General features: G+C 41.7%; 3 protein-coding genes and 1 pseudogene across 6 annotated transcripts in view; all 4 read right to left on the minus strand.

Annotated features, from left to right (window-relative positions):
• The window catches only part of LOC133721095 (small RNA degrading nuclease 3), a 49,216-nt gene that overhangs the window by 7,942 nt on the left and 17,930 nt on the right, over positions 1-23,344 (minus strand). The window lies entirely within an intron of this gene.
• On the minus strand, positions 2,666-11,397 carry LOC133721072 (uncharacterized). 4 transcript variants are annotated; one of them, XM_062147599.1, is made up of 10 exons: positions 11,286-11,397; positions 10,587-11,206; positions 8,877-10,014; positions 8,408-8,683; positions 7,282-8,292; positions 5,943-7,184; positions 5,183-5,824; positions 4,497-5,074; positions 3,439-4,408; positions 2,666-3,349 (listed from the first exon to the last, which is right to left on the minus strand). In XM_062147599.1, the coding sequence occupies exons 2-10, from the start codon at positions 11,096-11,098 to the stop codon at positions 2,843-2,845; spliced, it is 6,876 nt and encodes a 2,291-aa protein (XP_062003583.1). In that variant the 5' UTR covers positions 11,099-11,206; positions 11,286-11,397; the 3' UTR covers positions 2,666-2,842. The 4 variants fall into 4 exon arrangements, with proteins under 4 accessions (XP_062003583.1, XP_062003597.1, XP_062003575.1 ...); XM_062147613.1 differs by having other exon boundaries at positions 4,497-4,776; positions 4,879-5,074; positions 10,587-11,384; XM_062147591.1 differs by having other exon boundaries at positions 10,587-11,390.
• On the minus strand, positions 14,730-16,744 carry LOC133735391 (uncharacterized). The gene has a single exon (XM_062162806.1). It carries the CDS (start codon positions 16,488-16,490, stop codon positions 14,763-14,765), a length of 1,728 nt encoding a protein of 575 aa, XP_062018790.1. The 5' UTR covers positions 16,491-16,744; the 3' UTR covers positions 14,730-14,762.
• LOC133726063 (small RNA degrading nuclease 1-like) lies at positions 17,294-18,545 on the minus strand (annotated as a pseudogene).

Genomic DNA, 23,344 nt, shown 5'->3' on the forward strand with positions numbered 1-23,344 from the left:
CGGAAAGTCATCTTGAGGTGTATTGTAATTTGGGGTTTAGACACTATGTCCCTCCTTGTGTATTCATCAATTTCATTAATTAAGGCTTGAGAGTAGTCGCACAACCCTTATTTCAAAAAAAATAAAAATAAAAATGAAAGAGTATGATGCAAAATAAAGCCTTGTGAAATGAAGATAAGGATGGAGAATTTTCTCAACGATAATGATAAAATCATCCATTGTGATGTTTTTTAGGACAAGTGCAAGAATATAGTATAGACGCTCAGTTCGTCTAATGGAGACTCGGAGCTCTGCTTATTAAGTAGGCAATGATGTCCATGAAAGCTTAAAATTGCAGATTTTGAAGTAGATCCTTTGAATATTGGCTAAAATATTTGGGTTCTTGCCCAAAAGCACCAAAATGAGCCAAACTTTTCTCACTTACCCCAGCAACAGATTTTTATTCTCACATACACAATTTCACACAAAATAACTATTTTACCCGCAACTCAATTAAATAATTACAACCACTGCCACTCAATATCAATCTCTCTCTAGTCCCGATATCTCTCTCCCTCCCTCCCTCCCTTCCTACTGACCTCCGGCTCCGGCGCATGAGCCAGGCCGTCTACGGCTCCGGCGCTCGACCCAGGCAGTCTACCTCTCTCCTCCAGACTCAGGCCGCCGACCACGGCGTCGTCACCAGAGGAATCGACCTCGACGACTCGGTCCAGATCGGAGTCGACCTCGACGACTGGCTGGTCCTAATCCAGATTGGAAGAATGCTGAACCTGAAGGAAGTGAATCGGAGATTGGGGATGTTGACCAGGCTCCTTCGCCTCCTCCAGCCACCACTTCTCCGTGGATCACAGCGCCGAATTCGAAGTCGACGACTTCTCCGCCAACGATGACGGCGGTTCCACTCCCAAGTCCTCATCCGCCGCGGCGATTCATCGAACACCTCGAGCTACAGGTCCACTGGTAGCCTCCGGGAGCTCGATCTCATCCCCTCCGATGCGGTGATTGACCTCCTCAACATCACAGAGCAGATGATCGCCGCCGGGTACTTGAGGGAGTGCATCCAGGAGCGTAAATCAATTCTCTGGGTGCCCAAATCACTCTTTCGTTTTTAATTTTAGGATCAGACTGTTATTGGATTCTAAAGCTTATTCATTTCTGGATAGATTGGATTTTTGACAGAGTTTTGAATTAGGATTCGATTTTGGACATTTGGTTTTTGTTATTGAATGTTGGTTAAAAAAAAAAAAGTTCAGAAGCATGATTTTTTTGTTATTGGCTTAAAAAGAAAGTTCTATTGGGGCAATAGAGGTATATTAAATGTCTATTAGGGGGCAATAGACGTCTATTGGGGGGCAATAGATATTTTCAATCGATATTATCTCCTCGTTTTTTTTCTTTAATCAACATTTTATTTGTCTAAATTTAAGGAAATTAGTTCCAATTCTGGCGACCGAAAGTTCTATTGGAGGGCAATAGACGTCTATTGGGGGGCAATACATGGTTGATAGACGTCTATTGGAAGGCAATAGAGGTCTATTGCCCCTTTATTGGTGGGCAATAGATGTCTATTGGGGTAATAAACATTTCCGGTGAGGTTTTCTAAAGGTCCGATAGGCGGCGGCCGGTGACCGGAATCCGGCGAAAGTTGGCCGGAATCCGGCGGCCGGTGACCGGAATCCGGCGGCCGGTGACCGGGCTCCGGCGAAAGTCTCCTATGGCTTCTCTCTCTTCCATTTTCTCTCTCTCTCTAAGTAACAAAGGGGTGAGGGGTAAAATGGTATTAAAAAAAAATTAAAAACAAAAAAAAAATCTTAATGGGGTATTAGAGAAGAGTCCCTTAGAGTGTATTGGGTAAGAGGGAATTAAAAAAACTTAATGGGGTAAGTGGGAAAAAAATCCCTAAAAATGGGGTAAATGGACAAAAACCCAAAATATTTTTGTGGAATATGTTGGTTCTCTTGAAAGATATGAGTTTCAAGAAAAACCCGAAAGCCCATAAACCAACCTGTATGAATAATTTTCTAAAATAAATACTTATTAAGATATCAAATATTATTAAAACTGTAGAGTCAAATGCCTTATAAAATTGTTGCTAATTTAGAGATTTAAATTTGTTACAGAATTTTTTTTTTTTTTTTGAGAAGCTACATAGCCCTTCTCCCTCATTCAAAATTTTATTAATAGAAAAGAAAGGTACAAAAGAAAAGGAACTTGGCCAAAAGCCCAAAACCATTTCCACATGACATAAAATCAACATAGAAAGTACATATCAAAAATGGTACTAAAAGGAGCAGATACAAATGACTGAATGAGAAAGCAATACAACGACAATAACTCATAAAAAACTCACTATCTAAAATGATATGTAATACCTGAGAACAAATCACGACCATAGAGCCCAACAATGAAATTGGGAAGTGTAATCTACCAAATAAGACCTGGGCTGTTAGCTCCATATTAAGCTAATTTTGTCAGCCAAACTTTTGCCAGAGATCCGATTTGATTCCAGTAGCTCTTCTATTCATTATTCTTGCAATTCTGATTGATCCGTGGTTCTCACTTACTCAGTCCTGGGTTAAATATGGGACTTCTCGACTGGTCCAAGATAAGCTATCGGGCTTGGGTCTTTGCCTCCGAGGCTCAAACTGATAGTACGTACTCACCAGAGAAAATTCGGACGCTTAGAGCGTCATTCCAACTGAAAATTTCTGTCTCTGCTTACAATTTATCACAGATTCAATCCATGTCTTTCTTATTGACCAAAAAAACTAAAAAAATCCATGTCTTGACAAGTTAATTGAAGGTACAAAACAAGAAATAAAATCCCATATTCCTGATCTTTTTACTGTTGGGCAGGGGGTCGATGAAGATCGAAACAGAGCTGCTTAAATTCCTCCACGTCATGCGCATACACAAAACGGTGACGGGCCAAGAGCAGCGACGACGGAGTACTGCTAATAGGTGAAGCAATGAGGACAGACTCACCATTTAACTGATGTAGAAACCAGCGTCGTGGTATGTAGGAGAGCCAAATGAATCTCCCAGGCCGCAGTTGATGAGAAGCGAAACTAAAATCTTCATTGGTCATTTGATACCGATGGGGAGATGACAAACGATTATTTTTGGTTTCCAACTTAATTTCGAAATGAAGTGGCTCAAAGATTTTTTCACGATCAAAAATAAAAAATGTTGCACAGATAGCCAATCCTATCCAGTTGTTGGCACTCAAAGATGGTAACTGGAATTTACACCTGTCGACGGAGAGGATGTCCCCAGCGTGATGCCCGAACCACTCCGGAATCTCAATAGAAGGGGAAATTGCATTATATATTAAATCCGAATCAAACACCTACACAAATTAATACAAATGCATATTTATGTAAGAATGACGGAGTACAGTTAATACAAATGATGGATGTAAGAGAGAGGAAAAAAAACCTTGATATTCCCTTCAAGCATCGGAAATTCATGCCTTGTCCATGGCTGAACATTTTCATCATCTGCTTCTACCAGTCGACGAATGAGAGGCAAATCATCAAAGAAAGACGTCCAGCTCTCCGTTACTAGACTGTTAAATTCCCTCTCTTCATGCCCATACAAGAGACGGATACCGCAACTGTCTACTCTCAAGCCTGGGGAACTAACGTAAATTCTAGCCTCAACATCATTAACCACATTTAACTCTGTCAAAAGAACACGGGGTATGTAGGTCAGCCAAATGAATCTGCGAAGATGCAACGACTTGAGTTTCTTTCTAGAGATGGAACACATGGGCATAGGATTCAAGCAATAGTTGTCCTTATTGGCTCTCAAGTGACAGAGAAGATTGACCAGGGAGGCCATTGCACCCTCGTCATTAACTTCAAAGGCAACACATATAGCAAGTCCCCGCCAACTGTCAACATCATGCAAATTTAGTGGTAGTCTGATTCCCACCCTGGAACTAGAAGACATCCCATATTCGAACCACACTGGAATTTCCTTGTCAGAGAGACAAATAAGATTGTATGCGGAGGACGGGTCGAAATTCTTGAAAGCAGAAATTGCATGTCCACCAAGACTGAGAGTAGCCACCTTGGACTGTTGAAGCAACAACCTGAGGCATCTCTTCCACTGTTCTGAACTATAGCTTCCGTGAAGTTGAGTCTCAGCCATTATACGTACATGATGACGAGGCAACAACAATGTCCTATCTTCTTCTGCAACGATTTCTTGGTTTCTATCCTTGCTTTCGAAAAGAAGACCTCTGGAGTGGAGTAACATTACTGATCTCATGTAGACCAATTGGGTAAGGAGGTCAGACTCCACAAAACCTTGCTGTTGCTGGATATAGCATCTATGATTTTGCAGCTGCACTATTGAGGAAGAAGGAGCAGGAGCTTGTTTTGGTAGTACTAGTGCAGCACTTCTGCAAAATTTCAAGTTTGATTTAGAGAGTTATTCATGCATTAGAAAAATAAAATTTTTTCCTGCAGCAAATTAGGAATTAGTTCTACCTTCGGAACCAGGAACAGCAATTGATGGGCATTTCTGCTTCCACTGCATTGCGCTGGCCTAGGGAGCAAATCTGAGTGCGGACATGTTTCCCAAACATGCCTGCAACCTCAGTTAATGATTTGGTCAAGTCTTCAAGATCGTGCTCGAAGGCTAAACGGCTCCCACACAATTGGACCTCCATTTCAGGGTTAATGGTTCTGAACAACGCGCTAATACTCTTACATTGATTCAAGTGTTGTTGAAAATGAATGCGTGGTACATTTAATACAACAAGTTGATCTGAGGTCCCAAGACAACTATTAATCTCGAGGGATTGATGCATCACTATACTTCCATGATCATAAGCACAGAAATCAACGTTAAAGAAGAAACTATTATTACCATATCTCACAGCAGATGCACGCCGAGTAAATCTAACATAAAGTTCTAATCCTACCCATGTCTGATCATCAAGCAAGTTTTCAGTAATGTCACAAAGTGTTACATCCCCGGCATCATGATTGAGGAACCAGGGTGGAATTGAAACTACCAGAGCAGGAACACAAAGATGAAAACTCTTCTCACGTCCATTGCGTCCCTGTTAAAGCATGAAAATAGTCACATTATTTGGTGAACTCAATTAGTGACCCTAGTAGAGGTACGAAGTTATATATGGGAGAGGAAACAAAGAGACAGAGAGAGAAACCACATAGAGTATTGACAGCTGTCCTCTGAGTTTGATTTTAGAGTCACTTTTGCTGTAGCTATCTTCATTGAAAGTTGAAGTAGATTCCAGTTCCTTCAGGTCAGCAGTTATTGTCTCCTCATTTAATATGTACTTGCAATGTCGATCAAAATTGGAATCAATGTGTTGAGTAGGAGTCTGATTGGCTAAACTTTTTACAAACTCTGCAGCGTTTTCTTCTGATATTAGATGTATCCCACAACCTCTCACTTTTAAATTCGGTCTCTTCGTTGAAACTGAAGCTCGAAGTCGTGAGCTTGGTTTATCGAATATCCCACTCAATTGCCCGCCTCGCGGTTCATAGCAACAAAGTGCATATGACCCAGCCATGAAGTCTATGAATTTCTGAAAAACTAGGGAATTTTCAGGCCCAACATCGGTCAGAAATTCACAAATAGTGTCCTCCCATTCCCAAATCTTGTTGAAATTGCCTTTCTCAAGGATTTCAAAAACAACAAACAGAGCAAGTCCCATACACGCACTGTTACCATCAGATAGTGGGATTGTCACAGAAGGGCCACTCCTCCAATGACTCCACAGATTGGGAATTCTAGTACCGTGTGGAAAACGAATTTCAAATGGCTTTTTACCATACACTCGGTCCTGTAAAAAGGAAAAGAAAAATGTTAAGAAACTTGATCAGTATTATATATATATATATATATATATATATATATATATATAGAGAGAGAGAGAGAGAGAGAGAGAGAGAGAGAGAGACCTCAATGTATATAGGAAAGAGTAGTTCGATACTGTCTTCAGGAACTGGAACTGGGACGTGGCTTGGCTGATCATCATCCTGCTCAGATTTTCTGCAATGCATGAAACAGAACCCTTTTCCGGATGCCCGTATTGTCAAAGTATCTGCATTATACTTCAACATAGGACATTCTTGTGCATAAACATGTTTTAGATTGAAGGGAAGATTATTTGGCAAGGACTGTAGCTTACTACATCTAAACAGGCGGAGTTCTGTAAGCTTAGAAAGATGAGAGATGCTCTTAGGTATACTCATGAAGTTGTTGTCACTCAAATCTAAAAGCTGCAAAGAGGACAAGTCACCAATTTCATTTGGTATACTCACAAATTTGTTCCCACTCAAATGCAATCGCTGCAAAGAGGATAAGCGACCGATTTCATTAGGTATGATCAAAATATTGTTTGCACTGAGATCCAAAATCTGCAAAGAGGATAAGCGACCGATTTCATTAGGTATGATCAAAATATTGTTTGCACTGAGATCCAAAATCTGCAAAGAGGACAAGCCGTAGAGGCTATCAAAGACTTCTTCTGCTAGACCACACCTCCGTAGATTTAATGATGTCAAAAAGTTTAAGTCCACGAACCAGTTAGGCAACTGCAAACCTTTACATCCACAGAAAGATAACACTTTAAGCTTCCCCAGAAATGAAAAGGACGGGGGTAATTCTGTTATAATAGTTTCAGAGGCATCAAGCTCCTCCAAATGTGCCATGGTTCCCAGATTGGGTGGCAATCTGGATATACGTGGGCAGCCCGACAGATTGAGCGATTTCAGACTTAATAGGACTGGAACACTCAAAAGGTACCTGCAGCCTCTTAGGTTTATCGAAATAGGGTATTTCAAATGCTTCATCGGTATTGGCAGATACTTTAACGCCGTCCCATCTAAATGCAGTTGAGAAAAATTCTCCATATTTCCCTTAATGTCTGGAAACTCTTTAAGTTTTGAACATCCCGAGAGAATAAGAATTTTAAGAGATTTCAGGCTAATATAGCAGGGAAGGCTCTCTAGATCTACACATCCTCTCAAATTCAAAAAAATCAGATGTTGGAGACGCCCAATTGTTGGGTGAATCTCTGATAATTTTTCACAACCTTCAAGGTTCAATTTCTTAAGATGTGGAACCCCATTCAAGTCAGGGATCTTCTTCAAGTGTTGGCAGTAGGAAAGATCGAGTTCTTCCAGATTTCCCAAACGAAACTGCATGTGCGTATAAAAGAGAGCAATTAGATAAATACTCGGAAAGAAAAGCACTATTGAACTTGATAACAACCCGATTCAAGAGAGAGAAGGGAACCTTATGGAGTTCAGGAAAGATGTCATCCTCCTCTGGTTTTTGACAGTTTATGATACTCAAACCCTTTAGAGGCGGATATCTCCTCCAACTAGATGAAGAATTTGTCAGCATAGGACAACCACGTATATTTACATTTCTTAGACTTGACGGAAGATCCTTTGGCAACGACCGTAGTTTGCTACACTTAAACAAAGAAATTTCTGTAAGCTCAGAAAGCTGAGAGATGCTTTCAGGTATGGTGAAAAAGTTGTTCTCACTTAAATCCAGACTCTGCAGTGAGAATAAATCACCAATGTCAGGGGGGATTGCTCCTTCTGCGATATTACATCCACCTAGGTTTAGTGTTGTCAAAGATCTTAAACCTGAGAACTTGTTTGGCAACTCTAAACCTGTGAATCCAGAACATCCATGGAAACACAATAGTTTTAGATTCTTGAGACCTGAAATGGAATCAGGAACTTTTCTTATAGCAGTATCACAAGCATCAAGCTCCTCCAAGTGTTTCAAGTAGCCTATGTTTTCTGGCAGTTTTTCCATGCTTGAGCACAATGACAGATAGAGAAACTTCAGTGATGTCAAATGACTACAAAGAACACTAGGAAGACTCGGAAGGTTCCTGCAGCCGCTAAGATTTAGCAAAACAAGGCCTTCCAAATGCTGGATTGATAAAGGCAGCTCCCGTATAGCCGTGCCATCTAAATAAAGTTCTGATAAAGCATCCATGTTCCCCACAATCTCTGGAAAGTGTTCGAGTTTTGAACATCCCGAAAGAAAAAAAATTCGAAGAGATCTCAACCTGATGGAGTGAGGAAGGCTCTCCAGACTTGCACAACCTTTCAGATTCAAAAAAAACAGTTGCTGGAGATCCCCAATTGTTGGGTGAACTATTGATAACTCAGTACAACCTTCAAGGATCAGTCTCTCAAGATTTGGAACCTTACTGAAGTCCGGGGTCGTGGCTAAATATTGGCAGTTGGAAAGATCCATGAGTAGTAGCAATCTAAGAGAGAGCTGTTACAAAATAAGAAATCAAAAAACAGAGCAATTGGAAAAATTCACACGTCTTGAAAAGAAAAGCAAACTAAAATAACCTAACTTGGGGACAAATCTGAAGCAACAAATATACCGTTTCATTCCATAGTTTCTTAATGCGGCTGTCAGGCATCTTGAATTCAACCAGCTTGTCCGATTTAAAATTAGATGGCAGAGATTCTAGAGGGCATTTGTGCCATTCTAAAAGTCGTAAATTTTTAGAGACATAACTAAAGTGCACATCCAGAAAGTTCACGTTATAAATCTTCAGCAATCGTAAGTTGCGCATACTTGAGAACGGGTCATCATCCAATGGCATTTCTTCTTTTTCAGGCGAGCTTAAGAATAAGCCTTCAACAGTAGTTGTTCCCTATACAAAAGATTCTCAATGTAAGGTTCAATTATAATTTGTAAGATACATATATCCTATACGAATTGATAACAGAAGCTTAAGAACCGCACATAATGTATGATTGTACATACGTATGTGTAAACACGCAAAACACAGATATTATATATGGATGGGTGAGTGTATTACATGTAGTATTAACTCTATCTCTTACCGTATTGTCCATCAGCACGTTGCGAACATCCTCAAAACGCCATGACATTCTGCCTTCGTACTTGTATGCATTGTCATCAAGCCACAACCTGCTACGTTTACCCGGTAAAGAAGATTCTCCACGAACAATATGCCAACCCAAGCACCGTAGTAAATCATGCATCCACAGTTTATTTCTTTCAATTTTAATCAGAGATTTGTCAATGAGGTTACTTATACCAATTCTGGAAGAAAAGCCACAACCTTTCAATATATTCTTTACACGGATATGATCCTCGCCATTGAAGAAACATGCAATGTCCAAAAATATTTTCTTATCTGTATCCTGTAATCCATCAAAACTTATTTGAAGCACACTGAAAATGTCTTTATCCTGATCATCATCTAGTCTATGCAATATCTCTGACCATTCATCTACCTTTAGTCTAGACAAGTATGACCCTAGAACTTCATGAGCTAAAGGAAGGCCACTAGCATATTGCAGAAAACTCTTGGACAACGCCACAAACTCCTCTGGGGGATTGTCTTTCTTGAAGGCTTTCTGACATAACAGCTGAAAAGCTTCCTCATCTCTCAATTTTTCAACCTCATATATTTTATTTTCTTGTACATTAAAGTCTCTCAATGGGCTTCTATCTCTAGTTGTTATAATCAGTCGACTCCCTCCACCCCAAATATTCTCTCCAAGTGGGCCTCCAGGTGCTAGACATTCTATTTGTTTCAAATTATCAACATCGTCTAGAACAATAAGCACTTTTTTTTTAAATAGTGCCTTCTTCAGTAACTTGATCCCTTTTTCAACAGTATCTATATTTATATTGCCATACCCCAAAAAGGATTCACAGAGACGTCGCTGCAATTCAACTTCAGATTGCAATCTAACTTGGGAGACAAAGCCGCTAGGATGAAATTGGTTACAGATCTTTTTGAATACTTCCTTAGCAAGAGTTGTCTTACCGATTCCCCCCATTCCCCAAATCCCTACGGTAAGAACATCATTTGACTCTAGATCCAGGCGAGACTCTATTTCTAATATACGAGCATCCATTCCAACTAACTCTCTTTCAGGAACGGATAACATTTCGTTCAGTGCATTTAGAATTTCATTAACTACTTCTTGAATAACTTCTGATTCTCTCCTGCATATATAACGATGACAAAACAAAGAGAAGACAGATCTGTTAACCACTTAACCATAACTGAAAAGTTCACATTTATAACCCTCAAATATATTAACAGAAACCAACCCAATCAAATAATTATGGTCAAATCTAAAACAATAGAAGATTTAATAAAGAAAAACTAACAACTGAAGAAACTATCTCACAACTGAAAAACATTCCCACTAATTTTTTTTTTTTTTTTCACATACAGATTCTACTCATGCTAGTATAGAAATGAAAAAGAAAAGCAACCTAACCAAAAGGTGGTACTAGAGAATGTAACATCAGCATAACCAAAAGGTACAAATTGAGAACAAGAAATCATTCCAACCAAAATGAACTTAGTCTCTACATCAAAACCGAGAGCAAAATGGACACCCTCATTGTTTCAACATATATTGATGATCAGTGCTCTAATAGAAATAGACAAAAAAGCCATAACCTGCTACGTTTCACCCGGAGATTCCATCTAATTTAAGTACGAGATGACAAAAAAGTATCGTGGATATATAAAATTACTTCCAATTGAACAACAAAAGTAGAATTACCTATCCTGTGTCACATGCCATCCGGAGAGACTGGCTATATCCTCTAAAGCTTTCCTCCACTTGTCCACCTTTCTCATATCGTCCTTGAAATCTGTCTCATGCTCAGCAAACGCCTTGCCGTAGTTTCCCGTTTGCTTCCGTATCTCAGATGGTTCTACATGATAAAAAACCGGAAGAACTTGCAGTCCCCTCACTTTCCTGCAATCGAGAATATGTGCAAGTTCATCCAGACACCAAGTTGAAGTAGCATAGTTGGTTGAAAGAACAGTGACCGCAAACTTGGACTCTTCGATTGCTTTCTGGAGTTCTGGTGAAATGGATTTCCCCCTCCGAAGCTTTTCAGTATCTCTAAATGCGTCGATCCCTCTCTGGTTCATAGCATAGTATAAATGGTCTGTGAAACTATTGCGGGTGTCCTCCCCCCTGAAACTGAGGAAGACATCATGTTCCCAATTAAAGGATGATGGAACTGTTTGAGGGTTGGGGGAGGAAGATGATGAAGGTAGTTCCATGTGAAGAAGATCGATGATGGAGATACAGATACTACTTGGGTCTCACTGGAATCGGTTTCAGGTTCCGATTCTCTGCTAGCTGGAAACTCAGCGCGCAGAAGGGAAAAGCTAGTGGAATATTAAAATGATGATTAACATAATGGAAGCCAATGAAAACTTGGGAGGAATTATCAGGAAATTTCATTACCAGCTTCGAAGCACATCCACTCGATTCAAATCAGTTGACTGCAAGTTTCCTGTTGAGGTCACTCAAGAGATAACAGATTAAAAAGGAAGAAAAGACTAGAATTCATTCATCATTCAAAACATGACCGACAGTAGTCTTCAGTACAGCATATAAGCTAGAGGAGATACATGGGTCATGGGCCACAACCAAGTGTTGGGCTAGCTACGTGGGCTGCTACTAATGGGCAAAAGTCTAGACTAGATGGGTGTAGAGAGTAATCTGTCTAGGTTGAGAGGAGGGTCTTAACAAGTGCCCCCCCCCTTGAGAATGAGCCTGTCCTCAGGCGCAAAATGCAGGGAACCGTGCAGCAATGGTCCGAGCATCTTTCCAGGTAGCATCTTCAAGTGGCAGTCCTTCCCATTGCACCAGCCAAGTGGTGATGGTTTGCTTCTTCTTGCGACGAACTCCCATGTCTAGAACCTTAAGGGGTTGCCAATGAATCTCTCCGTGGGCATCAAACTGTGGAAGAGTGGAGGAAATGGGAACGCCCTCTCCAATGCGTTTCTTTAACAAAGACACATGGAACACCGGATGGAGTTTGGAGTTAGGGGGTAGCAGGAGACGGTAGGCAACAGAGCCGATTTTGGCTGCAACTTGGAAAGGCCCGTAATAACGGGGAGATAGTTTGTGTGCAGGCCGTTTCACCAACGATTTCTGCCGATACGGGTGGAGTTTGAGAAACACCCAATCACCCACTTGAAAGTGACGTTCCGTGCGGTTCTTATCGGAGTGTTGCTTCATTCTATTCTGAGCCAAGGATAGGTGGTCCTTGAGAGTGCAGAGGAGTTCATCTCTGTGGCGGAGAGCAAGATCCACAGCATGAACCGGGGTGGTGCCGGGCAGGTACTTAGAGACCGAAGGAGGGGGATGGCCGTACAATGCTTCAAAAGGGGTCATCTTGATGGTGGCATGGTACGTGGTGTTGTACCACCACTCAGCCCAATGCAGCAGTTCACTCCAATTGGATGGTTTGTCAGCAATGAAACACCTCAAATAATGCTCAAGTGTGCGGTTGACAACCTCCGTCTGGCCATCAGATTGGGGATGGTAGGCCGACGTGCGACAGAGGGCAGAGCCTTGGAGCTTGAAGAAGGCAGTCCAAAAGTGACTGATGAATATCGGATCCCGGTCACTGACAATGGACCGTGGCATGCCATGAAGTCGAAAAATCTGTTTCATGAATGTGTCGGCAATCTGAGTTGCCGTGAAGGGATGTGAAACAGGAATAAAATGTGCCAATTTGGACAGTCGATCAACAACTACCATATATAATAGCATTATACCCGTGAGAATTGGGCAACCCTTCTACAAAATCCATGGATATATCGAACCAAGTATCATCCGGAACGGGAAGGGGCTGCAACAAACCCGGAGGATGAATTGATTCGTAATTTTGGCGCTGGCATTGGTCACATGCTTTCACAAATGTCTTAACATCCCGGCGCATGCCCGGCCAGGCAAAGATGCGAGAAAGACGATTCAAGGTCCTCAAGTAACCGGAGTGGCCGGCGAGAAGGGAAGAATGAAACTCATGAAGTAATTTGGCACGCCACTCAGAGGTGGTAGGCACGAAGATGCGGCCTTTGAACATGAGCCTGCCATTAGCCAAGGCAAAGCCCTTTTTGGTGGGAGTACCTTGGGTTAGAGCTTGAGTGATGGCCTGAGCTTCCGGGTCAGCAAGACATGCCTGCTCAATCAAAGTGACACTATCGAAGATCGGGGCCGAGACTGCCTGAATGGCCATTAGCTCATGTTGGCGGGATAGCAAATCGGGGACTGTGTTGAGATGACCCACTTTGTGCTCGATCCGGTAGATGTAGCCCAAGAGTTTAGCAACCCATTTATGCTGCGCTGGAGTCGATATCCTCTGATCCAATAGATACTTGAGAGTCTGGTGATCGGTGAGAATGGTGAAGCTGCTGCCAATCAAGTACGGCCTCCACTTGTCTATGGCGAACATTACTGCAAGCATTTCTCGATCATAGGTGGACAAGGCCTGATGGGTGGGAGATAAGGATTTGCTGAGAAAGGCAATTGGGTGTTTGTTCTGAGTTAACACTGCACCAATGCCTTTGTCGCTGGCATCCGTCTCTACCGTGAATGGTTGATGAAAGTCCGGCAGTGCAAGGACCGGCGAGGAGATGATGGCTTGCTTGAGCTTCTGGAAAGCGAGCTCGGATGCAGGAGACCAGTAGAACCCATCATTCTTTAACATCTCATTGAGAGGCTGAGCGATCACCCCAAAGTAAGGGACGAAACGACGGTAGTAACCGGCCAGACCGAGGAATCCGCGTAGCCCTTTGGCGGTGGTGGGCTTGGGCCAGTCCACAATTGCTTGGACCTTTTCTGGGTCCATGGAGACTCCATTAGCATTAATGAAGTGGCCTAGATAATGGACTTGAGCCTGGGCAAAGGAACACTTGGAAAGTTTGACTTTCAACTGATGGGTTTGTAACAGCTTGAACACTTCCTCAAGGTGCAATACGTGTTCCGAGAGTGATGCACTGTATATCAAGATGTCATCGAAAAATACAAGTACACTTTTGCGGAGTAAGGGTTGGAATACCTCATTCATGAGTGCTTGAAAGGTGGATGGTGCATTGGTGAGGCCGAATGGCATGACGACAAACTCAAAGTGGCCCTCATGAGTCCGGAATGCGGTCTTGGCAATGTCGTCTTCATGCATCCGGATTTGGTGATACCCGGAACGAAGATCGAGTTTTGAGAAGTACCGAGCACCATGGAGTTCATCTAACAATTCGTCGACCACCGGAATGGGAAACCGGTCTTTTACAGTGGCTGCATTAAGGGACCTATAATTGACGCAAAAGCGCCATGTCCCTTCCTTCTTCTTCACTAAAAGCACCGGTGAAGAGTAGGGACTGCAGCTGGGTCGAATGAGGCCTGCTTGCAGCATGTCACGGACTTAGGCCTCAAGTTCATCTTTCTGAGAATGGGCATAACGATATGGCCGTACATTGATGGGTTCGGTGCTGGGTAAGAGAGTAATTCGATGATCAATGCGGCGCTTGGGTGGGAGGCCCACTGGGCTTTCGAACAAGTCACTGTATTGGTGAAGGAGATGTTGGATACAAGTGGGTCGTTGCTCAGATGGACTCATGCTTGTGTGAGGTTGCGCCGATATCTGCTCAGAGGATAAGAGGGTAAACATGGTCTGAGTATCCAAGGCACTGGTGTGCTTGGTGAATCCCCGAAGAAGATGGCAGTGACCGTCTGCCAAAAACATCATCACTTTCTCGGCGAAATGCCAGCCAATGAAACCCAAAGTATCGAGCCATTGGGCGCCGAGTACCAAATCGCAACCCACAACCGGAAGGAGAAGGAAGTTGCTGGTGAACTTGTAGCCTTGGATCTGCACAGTCACATCTTTGACCTCGCCAACGGGAGTCAGAGAATGGCCTCCGGCCGCAGTGAATTTCAAGGAAGTGGCGCTTGAAATCGGAAGACCCAACTGATGGGCGATGACTGGATTGAGGAAATTGGTTGCCGAACCGCAATCGATGAAGACCCGAATGGGTATGTGGTGGATGGACCCATGAGCCGCATCACCTCTCCTATGTTGGAGTTGGTGATGGCATGTAGTGGGAGGAAATCAGTGGCTTCGGTGGTTTGGTCTTCAAGATTGGCAGAACAGTCGTGAAACTCGATGGGTTCCTCGAGGACTGATGTGGACGGGGCCTCAAGTATGGCCAGAAAAGGTTTCTTGCATACATGGGATGCAGAGTACTGCTCATCGCAGTTGAAACAGAGATTTTTGGCACGACGTTCTTTTTGCTCAATAGGTGATAAACGTTTGAAAGGTGTAGAGGGTGGGGCTCTCTGATTGTGGTGCAGGGTGTTGGGAGTTGGGTTATGGGGAGACAGATGGGTAGTGGGGTGGGAATGTGTATTTTGGTTTGGAGTGGAGGAAGAAAACAAATTGGTGCCAGCAGGATACCTTTGTGAATACGACCCATGGTACGGTCGCTGTAGTCGAGGTGCAGAAGCTCTGATGTCACTGAGCTTGGCCTCGAAACATCGTGCTAGACGTTGGGCTTGTGTCAGCGACTTCGGATCTAACGCCATGACGTCATGCCGGATTTCGGATTTCAGGCCACCGCAAAAGATGGGTAGGAGCTCATTGTCGTTCCATTCCGGTGTCCGACATGAGAGCTTCGTGAAATCTGAGATGAAATCCTCTACTGATCCAGTGTGTTGCAGGTGGGAGAGTCGGGCTTTGAGGTCAGCAACGCTGCTGGATCCAAAATGCTCGAGGAATTCCGGAATGAAGAGCTCCCAGGTAGTTGCCGGATTCCGCTGCTCGAACGCATTCATCCACATCGAAGGGCCGGGGCCAAAGTGAGAGGCCATAGCAGTAACCCGTTCGTGTGGTGGAACTTGGAGTGCGCGGAGGTAGCGTTCGGCCATGGCTAGCCACCCCACCACATCGTGCCCTTCGAATCGAGGTAAGTCAATTTTCGGGGGTCGGAATGGATGATAATCTAACTGGCGGGGGTTGTGGTGGTGGAAGCGGTTGGGGGTGAAGGGAGATGAGGAGGCCGGAATGCCGGAAGTTGGCGGGGTGAGTGAGGGTTGAGGTATGGATGTAATGGTGGAGAAAATGGGTGGTGGTGTGGAGAAGGGAATGAGGCTGTTGGATGCTGGTGGAGGGGAAGAAAGAGTGTGGGTGGGAGTGGACAGCCCTTGTTGTTGTGGCGGTTGAGGCAAGAGGTGAGGTGGATTAGAGAGACCTAGACCTGTCCATGTGGTGGTGATGGGGCCGAGCGACCCAAAAGTGATGGCTGGTGATGGAGGTACCGTAGAAGTGGTGGAGGAAGTGGGATGTGGCTGTGGAATGAGGGATTGTAGGATGGTGCTTTGGAGGACTGCGAGCTGTGCCGAAATATGATCTTGGAAGGCTGCTTGGTTTTGAGTCAAATTTTGGGTGTGTGAGTCTAAAGAGTGGTGTAGTTCCTCAGTTTGGTGTTGGAGCAGCTCTATCGAGTTTTGGAACTCTGCCATTTGAAGCTGAGAGGGGTCATCTGGTTGGAAGGAGGATGAAGCTATTTGTGTGGTTGGGTTGGGTGGAATGGGTGGGAGGGCTGGGACTACTTGGCCGGAGATTGGTTCGGAGGGCTGGCTTTGTTGCAGGCCCCTAGAAGGCATCGTTGCTGGCTCTGGATACCAGATGTTGAGGTCACTCAAGAGATAACAGATTAAAAAGGAAGAAAAGACTAGAATTCATTCATCATTCAAAACATGACCGACAATAGTCTTCAGTACAGCATATAAGCTAGAGGAGATACATGGGTCATGGGCCACAACCAAGTGTTGGGCTAGCTACGTGGGCTGCTACTAATGGGCAAAAGTCTAGACTAGATGGGTGTAGAGAGTAATCTGTCTAGGTTGAGAGGAGGGTCTTAACATTTCCACGATGCAGATTCTGCTCCCCTATGAGAGCGTGTTTCCCTTCTGTTTCTTTGTTGCTTTTGTTTCTTTACTTTTATAAGTTTTATTGCCAAATAAAAAAGAAAATGACTTGACTTCATAATATCTTAGGTCAATTGCTTTTTGCTTTTTATTTATTTATTTTATTTTATTTTAATTTTTTTTATCACCAACCTATACATCATTGCATTATGGACCCACAAATAGGTAAAATTTACATTTTATTGGAAAAACGGAACTGAAGTGAAATATACACTTCAATTTTTACATTTTATCTTCAGCAATAAAAGAAACTTTTACATTTTTTCTACAAGAATTTTTTTAGTGATGGAAACATCACCGATGATGACGATGTTTTTATAAACGAAAGTAAAGAATGTATAAACTATAAAGAAGATTGTGAATTTTCACACTTCTAAATATTGACGATTTTTTTTAATGAAAAAATGTCAATATTGTACAGATGTTCAGCAAGTAATACAAAAAAACGACACAGTATTAAAACTTAAAAGGTCATCCAATTAAATACAATTACTCACATCCTCCTGAACTGATGGAATGGTATCACCAACTTCACGCTCTACCGTAGCAAGAACAAGTTTCATTGCAGCACAGGCATCATCTAGACAATTGTGTGGAGATCCTTTCTTTCTAACTTCATAGCCTAACACAGACTGAGGCAAGAAAAAAAAGATATATGAGACAATAAGCCATGCATGTGACAGGTTCTAGTCAAATAATTAATGGATTTCATGGTGCGAATATGAAATGTAAAAGTGAAATAACAGGTTTATCAAAACTTGCCTGGCACAGATTATTCAAGGAAGGTTTTCTAGAAATAGGCCCATCCGAATATTTAAATACATATGCGGTATCAATCACCATTATATGGTCTATCTTCAATGCTGAGAACAAGAAAAATGTCATAATGAGAAAAACAAACAAATGAAACAGATCTGAAAAAGAACACATATAACTGTACAAGTAAACTGAAAATCCAGAAGAAAAAAAATTAATGGATTGATTGCAACTCAAAACCAACTTACAGAAACAACAATCAACTTACCCTGCAGGTCATTATTCAAACTGTGTCCAACAAAAATAGATCCATCTGACAACAACTTCTTGAAGGATTTCTACAATACACACCAAAAATTGAGGTCAAAAAATGTTAATGGATTTACCCCTTGAAAGTTGAAACCAATAAACAACCATTATACCTGTATATCAGCTAAAGTACATTCCTGTAATCACAGTTCTGTAATCAGCAACTTCTTTGTTGGGGTTTACTAGTTCATCCAGTTTGACCTGAAAAGACAAAGTATCATATACAAGGGACTTGAAAAGGTCTAGGTACTAATACAATATCTTCTGAGGTGGACAGCAGTAATACCTATAAGTTTTGATCCACAACGCACACCCTTACTAAAGCTTCAGATCCATCTTTACATAGAACCATCTCACAATCAACAGCAAGCATTGCATTTGACATCTGCTTCGACTTTTTATTGAGCTTTGTAATTACCCAGTCCTGCTTTGCAATTTACTCAAGTTAACAAGAGAGATAAACCACATGACCAGCCAAATACTTCCAACAACAGGAAACTGCATATTCTGTGTATGGTTGCTAATGGGAGCTAAACCAAAACAGAATTACAAGAAAGGTTCTTGCAACAAAGATTGATACTAATACACAGTACAAACTTATGTGAAGTAATTAGATATGCAGTCTACAAACCTGGTTATGTGACGGGAACGAATAGTCAATTGGGTATTGTGTTAGTGCAATGTTTATTTGATTGACATTTCCTAAGCGCAACAACCAAGACTCATCGTTTCTTGTAGTAGCTTTCTACTCTTGGATCCTTGAAAGAATGGAATGCTTCAAGCTTCATGTACCACTCTCATCAATCAGGTATGTCTTGCATACATGTGCATGCTTGTCAAGAGGTTAGGACTGAACTTGTCTTTAAATCCTATTGTAGGATGCGAAAATCTTTTCAATCCTAATGTACTGATATGCGAATTTTTGGAAGGTTTTATCCAAAGCATTCAAACTTTCTTAAATTGGTTTATGGGCTTTTCCTTTTAAACGTCTGATTTTAATCCATGGAAAAAAACCTCTTTTGCAAAGCCTTTCTGTAGCAGAAACCCTAGGAGACACTAGTTCATTCATATCTTATATATATATATATATATATATGTGTGTGTGTGTGTGTTTTTCACGTTGTTAGTGTTGGACACCAGAACAGAAAAGATAGCACTGCTACGTTTATAAAGAGCTTTCTGATCTTTCATCCTCAGAAAGTATTGAGCCAAAATTGTTGAGAATTCTTCATGAGCTGTTCCTTGTTTAGCTCTTGAAGGACTATCAAATCCCAAAACTTTTTCTGTCAAAAAATTTTCTGGTTTTATGCTTCATGTGTGTTGGTAGTTCATGCATGATTTGTGCCTTGAGGTGATTGACAACCGAGGTGAGAGTTGTGCCATCTCAAGATTGACAAAGGAGAACAAGGTCGCTGATTTGGAAGTAGCAAAGACGAGGAGACACCGCTGCCCACTAGATTGGTTCTAGTAGATGAGTTGTGTAAGATCTTTATGTACTTTCATATTCATATAGTGGATTGTTCACCGGCATAGTGCCCGCAGTTGTTTACCTCTTTGGAGGGTTTTACTGCGTCGACAGATCTTGTGTTATGTGTGATGAGTTTACTTTGAATGGTTTGGTTAATTGAGTAAAGCATAACATCGTCAGACTTATTGAGATTGATCTTCAGTTTCGATTAGGATTCAAGTTATACTGCACTCCTATATTAGGATGCGAACATGCCTGCACTCCTAAGACTGATTCCTAAGTTGACATATTGATAAGTTCCGTTAGTTGGGGAATACATATCCATTCTGTAATTACAATTGGCATCAGAGCAGGTCGCTATACAAATTTAACGTGATCCTGGTTAGGCACAGAATGGAAGGCACAAGTGATCGTGCAGTTGGGTCAACAAGTCATCCTCCGTTTCTTGATGACAAAACAAACTATGCAGCATGGAAGGCTAAGATGAAAGCTTTCTTGTGGGCAAAGGATTTAGCTGTATGGGCTGTTGTTGAAAGTGGTTGGGAGTATCCAACTAAGACGGAAAAGGTAGATACAAAAGAGACTGGAGAGGGTAGTTCTACTGTTGAAGCCAAAGTTAAGAAGCCTATGAGTGAATGGACTGCAGATGAGAACACCAAGAGTACAAATAATCAGAAAGCTTTGAACTCTATTTTCACAGCGGTATCCTCTGATAAGTTTCAGCTTATTTCTCATTGTTGCTCTGCAAAGCAAGCATGGGATATTCTCCAAGTCACTCATGAAGGAACTACAGCTGTCCGAGAATCAAAGCTTCAGCAACTTATCCAGCAATTTGAAAATATGAAGATGGGTGATGATGACAAGTTTGCTGATTTCTATGCTAGGCTCAGTGTTGTTGTGAATGGTTGTTTCAACTTAGGAGATCCCATACCTCAGCACAGAATAGTCAAGAAAATTCTCAGGTCTCTTCCTATGAAATATCATTCCAAGAAGATAGTCATTCAAGAGTCGAAGGACCTGAATACCTATAATCTGCAAGAATTGATTGGAAACTTAACTACATATGAGATGGAACTCCCTGATGAAATGAAGAGCAAAAACATAGCTCTTAAAGTGAAGAAAGACATTGATGATGAGTCAACAGATGAAGAGGATTCTGATGAAGATGAAATTGATCTTGTCACAAGAAAATTCAGAAAATTTCTCAAGGATAGAAAATCCAAAAGAAGTGAATCAAGGTCTGACTCAAGCTCCAAGAATACAAGAATAAAAGAAAAGCCGGGTAATAAGGTTCTAAGGTTTGAAAGAGCACATGAAAAAAGAAACAATAATGCTTCAAAGTGTTTTGCATGTGAAGGGTTTGGTCACATAGCTTCTGAATGTGCAAATACCCTGAGGAAAGCTAAGGGTAGTCGAAACAAGGTTTTGAATGTAACCTGGAGTGACAGCGATTCTGATGTTGATTCAACATTATATGATGATTTCAGTGTAGTGGCTTTGGTTGGCTTGACGACAACTGTTGAAGGAGCTGAAGGTGATGAACCAGATCTTGAGGAAGTTTTGCAGCAATACATTGCATTGTCAGATGCTTCTGAGATTTTGAAACAAAAGAATCGAGACTTGACTGCTTTGGTGGAGAGTTTAAAGAAAGAGATCAATAGGATTGAAGCTGCTTTTCAATCCCAGTTAGAAGTAGGTAATGAAGTGAGAATGTCCCTGGTGAATGACTTTCAATCTCTTCAACAAAAATTTCAAGAAAGGTGTGATCAGGTGGAAGTTCTGAAAAATGAGAAGGCATGCTTAGTATGTGAGCTAGAGCAGGTGAAGATTAAGGCTGGTTGTATCCTCTCGAGTGGTCAAAAGTTGGATAATCTTCTAACCAGTGGAAAGAAAGCTGGTGACAAGAGTGGGTTGGGATACACTGGTGAATCCACATCAAAAGTTGAAGCTGTGAAGTTTGTGAAGGCCACTATGCAATCCAGTTCTCAAGCTTCTCTCCCAATTCCACCCAAGCAGAATGATAAGCCAAGATGTAGCATGCCATTACTATTGATTGGCGATTGATATGCTTCTAATTAGCGATTGACACATTCGTAATTGTATGAGTGATTGATGTTTTACCTTTTGTACACAAGATGTAGCCCTATATAAGACTCCTCATAGTGAGATGAATATGACACACTCTCCATTCTCTGCGTCTAAACTCTCTCTCTCTCAAATTATTTTATGTTTGTTTTACAACACGTTATCAGCACAAATAGTTCTACCATTGAGACAAGATTGAGGATCATCAACCAAAGCCCTAGCCAGGAAAAAACCTCCCTGCCGCAGCCTCCCTGCAGTCCCTACTGCCCCTGCAGCATCGTCGCACGCCTGCTGCCCCTGCAGCACAGCAGCACGCCAGTTCCTGTGCAGATCAGCCTGTTTGCACGCCCCGAAACCTCTTGATCGGTACCTCAGATCAAAATCTTTCCTTCATCAAAGTTGTTCGTCTCTGCCTCTTCTATCTGACCTCCAAATTTCAGCCCTATTGAAGTCGTTTTGAGACTTGTACACCATTCGAAGTGGGAGCTGTTCAGAAGAGGCGAATAGCTCTTGGATTGGCTGAGAACACAACCTTCTCAGTTCTGCACACCTAAGCTGAAGATTCTTCCGTTCTTCATCAAGTAATGTTTTCCAAAATCTAATTTTATATTCATGCTTCTTGCTTATTGAGCCTATTGATTGAATATGAAAAATCACCATAATGCATGAACCCTAGCAAATCCTACATGATTTATTTACTTGGTATACGTATTTGTATATATTTGTTCATGTGTTTGGGATTGTTTGATTGGAAATTTTATGGAATAGATCTGTAGTACTTGGTCCAGTAACCAAATCAATATCAGTAAAATCAATTCAACAAGAAAGAAAAAAAAAACAGATTGTGCAGTTTCTGGGATTCGAACCCAGCCACAGTGTGTACCAGCCTAGCATGTTGTCCACTGTGCCATTATGGCCAATTGGTAATTATCACCACCATTTAATATTAATACTGCCAGAAGCAGATTCAACTCCATTTAATTGGTGATTGATCAACCCGTGATTTGATTTTGATTGATTTTATCCAAAGCAATTACCATAGTAATTTATGCTCATTACCACAATCACTTCATTATCACATTGAGACAATTCTGAATTATTGCATGAATTATGATAGAAGAATTATGGGCTTAAATTTCGATTACACAAATTTGAATTATACCATTATAATTCCTTATGCTAGAAGCATTATAAGCTTTTATTACGCGATTATTATATAAACATTATGCCAGAAGCATTTATCCAATTTATTACCTATACGAAATGCCAGAAGCATTAATGGGATTTGAATCCAATTCCTTAGGTACATAATCGCTGCATTAATTTATTTACGTTATGATTTAATAACATATATTGAATTTAATTATGTTATAATTGTGAATATTAAATGAGGCTGAGTCAGAAGCTCAAATCAAGCCCAAAGTCACAATAACAAATTCGAGCCAGAAGCTCAGTCCCAAGTTGCAAGGCCAGAATAGAAGCTCACTAAATGTTACCATGACAAAAGTTATGAATCTTCTCAAACTAGGCTCATCCAGTTGGATGCGATGTCTAGGAAAGGTTCAGATGAGGCCGTGTACTTAAGCGAGCCTCGCTCCACCTAAACCTCATCTTTCCTTACCTGGTCGTATTCAATTGGAGTTACCGAAAGGGTTGAGTAATAACTTTTCATTCCTTGGCAGACTAGCCTGAGCCCAGCAGGCCCACTCTCCCTCAGCAGGACCTAGCATCCCAGCAGGTCTCACACACCATTTGACTTACGCATGAAAGCCCGGGTCACAAGCCCGCAGACTAAGCCCGATAGGCTTCACTATCAAGCCCACTCCTTCTTTGGTCCAGCAGAATCAAAATAAAAGGAAAAATGATTTGATATTGTAAATAGATTCACCATATCTAATGTGTAATTAATTGC

The sequence above is a fragment of the Rosa rugosa genome, chromosome 1, assembly GCF_958449725.1.
Source record: "Rosa rugosa chromosome 1, drRosRugo1.1, whole genome shotgun sequence".
Classification (NCBI taxonomy): Eukaryota; Viridiplantae; Streptophyta; class Magnoliopsida; order Rosales; family Rosaceae; genus Rosa; species Rosa rugosa.

Bases quoted from the DNA above. Each gene is read 5' to 3' on its own strand.
- LOC133721072 (XM_062147599.1), bottom strand. From the start codon at position 11,098: ATGGAACTACCTTCATCATCTTCCTCCCCCAACCCTCAAACAGTTCCA. The intron at 10,015-10,586 runs GTAATTCTACTT...TTATATATGCAG, and splicing joins TGGCATGTGACACAGGATAG to GAGAGAATCAGAAGTTATTC. The intron at 8,293-8,407 runs GTATATTTGTTG...ATTTTGTAACAG, and splicing joins AGAAACTATGGAATGAAACG to CTCTCTCTTAGATTGCTACT.
- LOC133735391 (XM_062162806.1), bottom strand. From the start codon at position 16,490: ATGCCTTCTAGGGGCCTGCAACAAAGCCAGCCCTCCGAACCAATCTCC.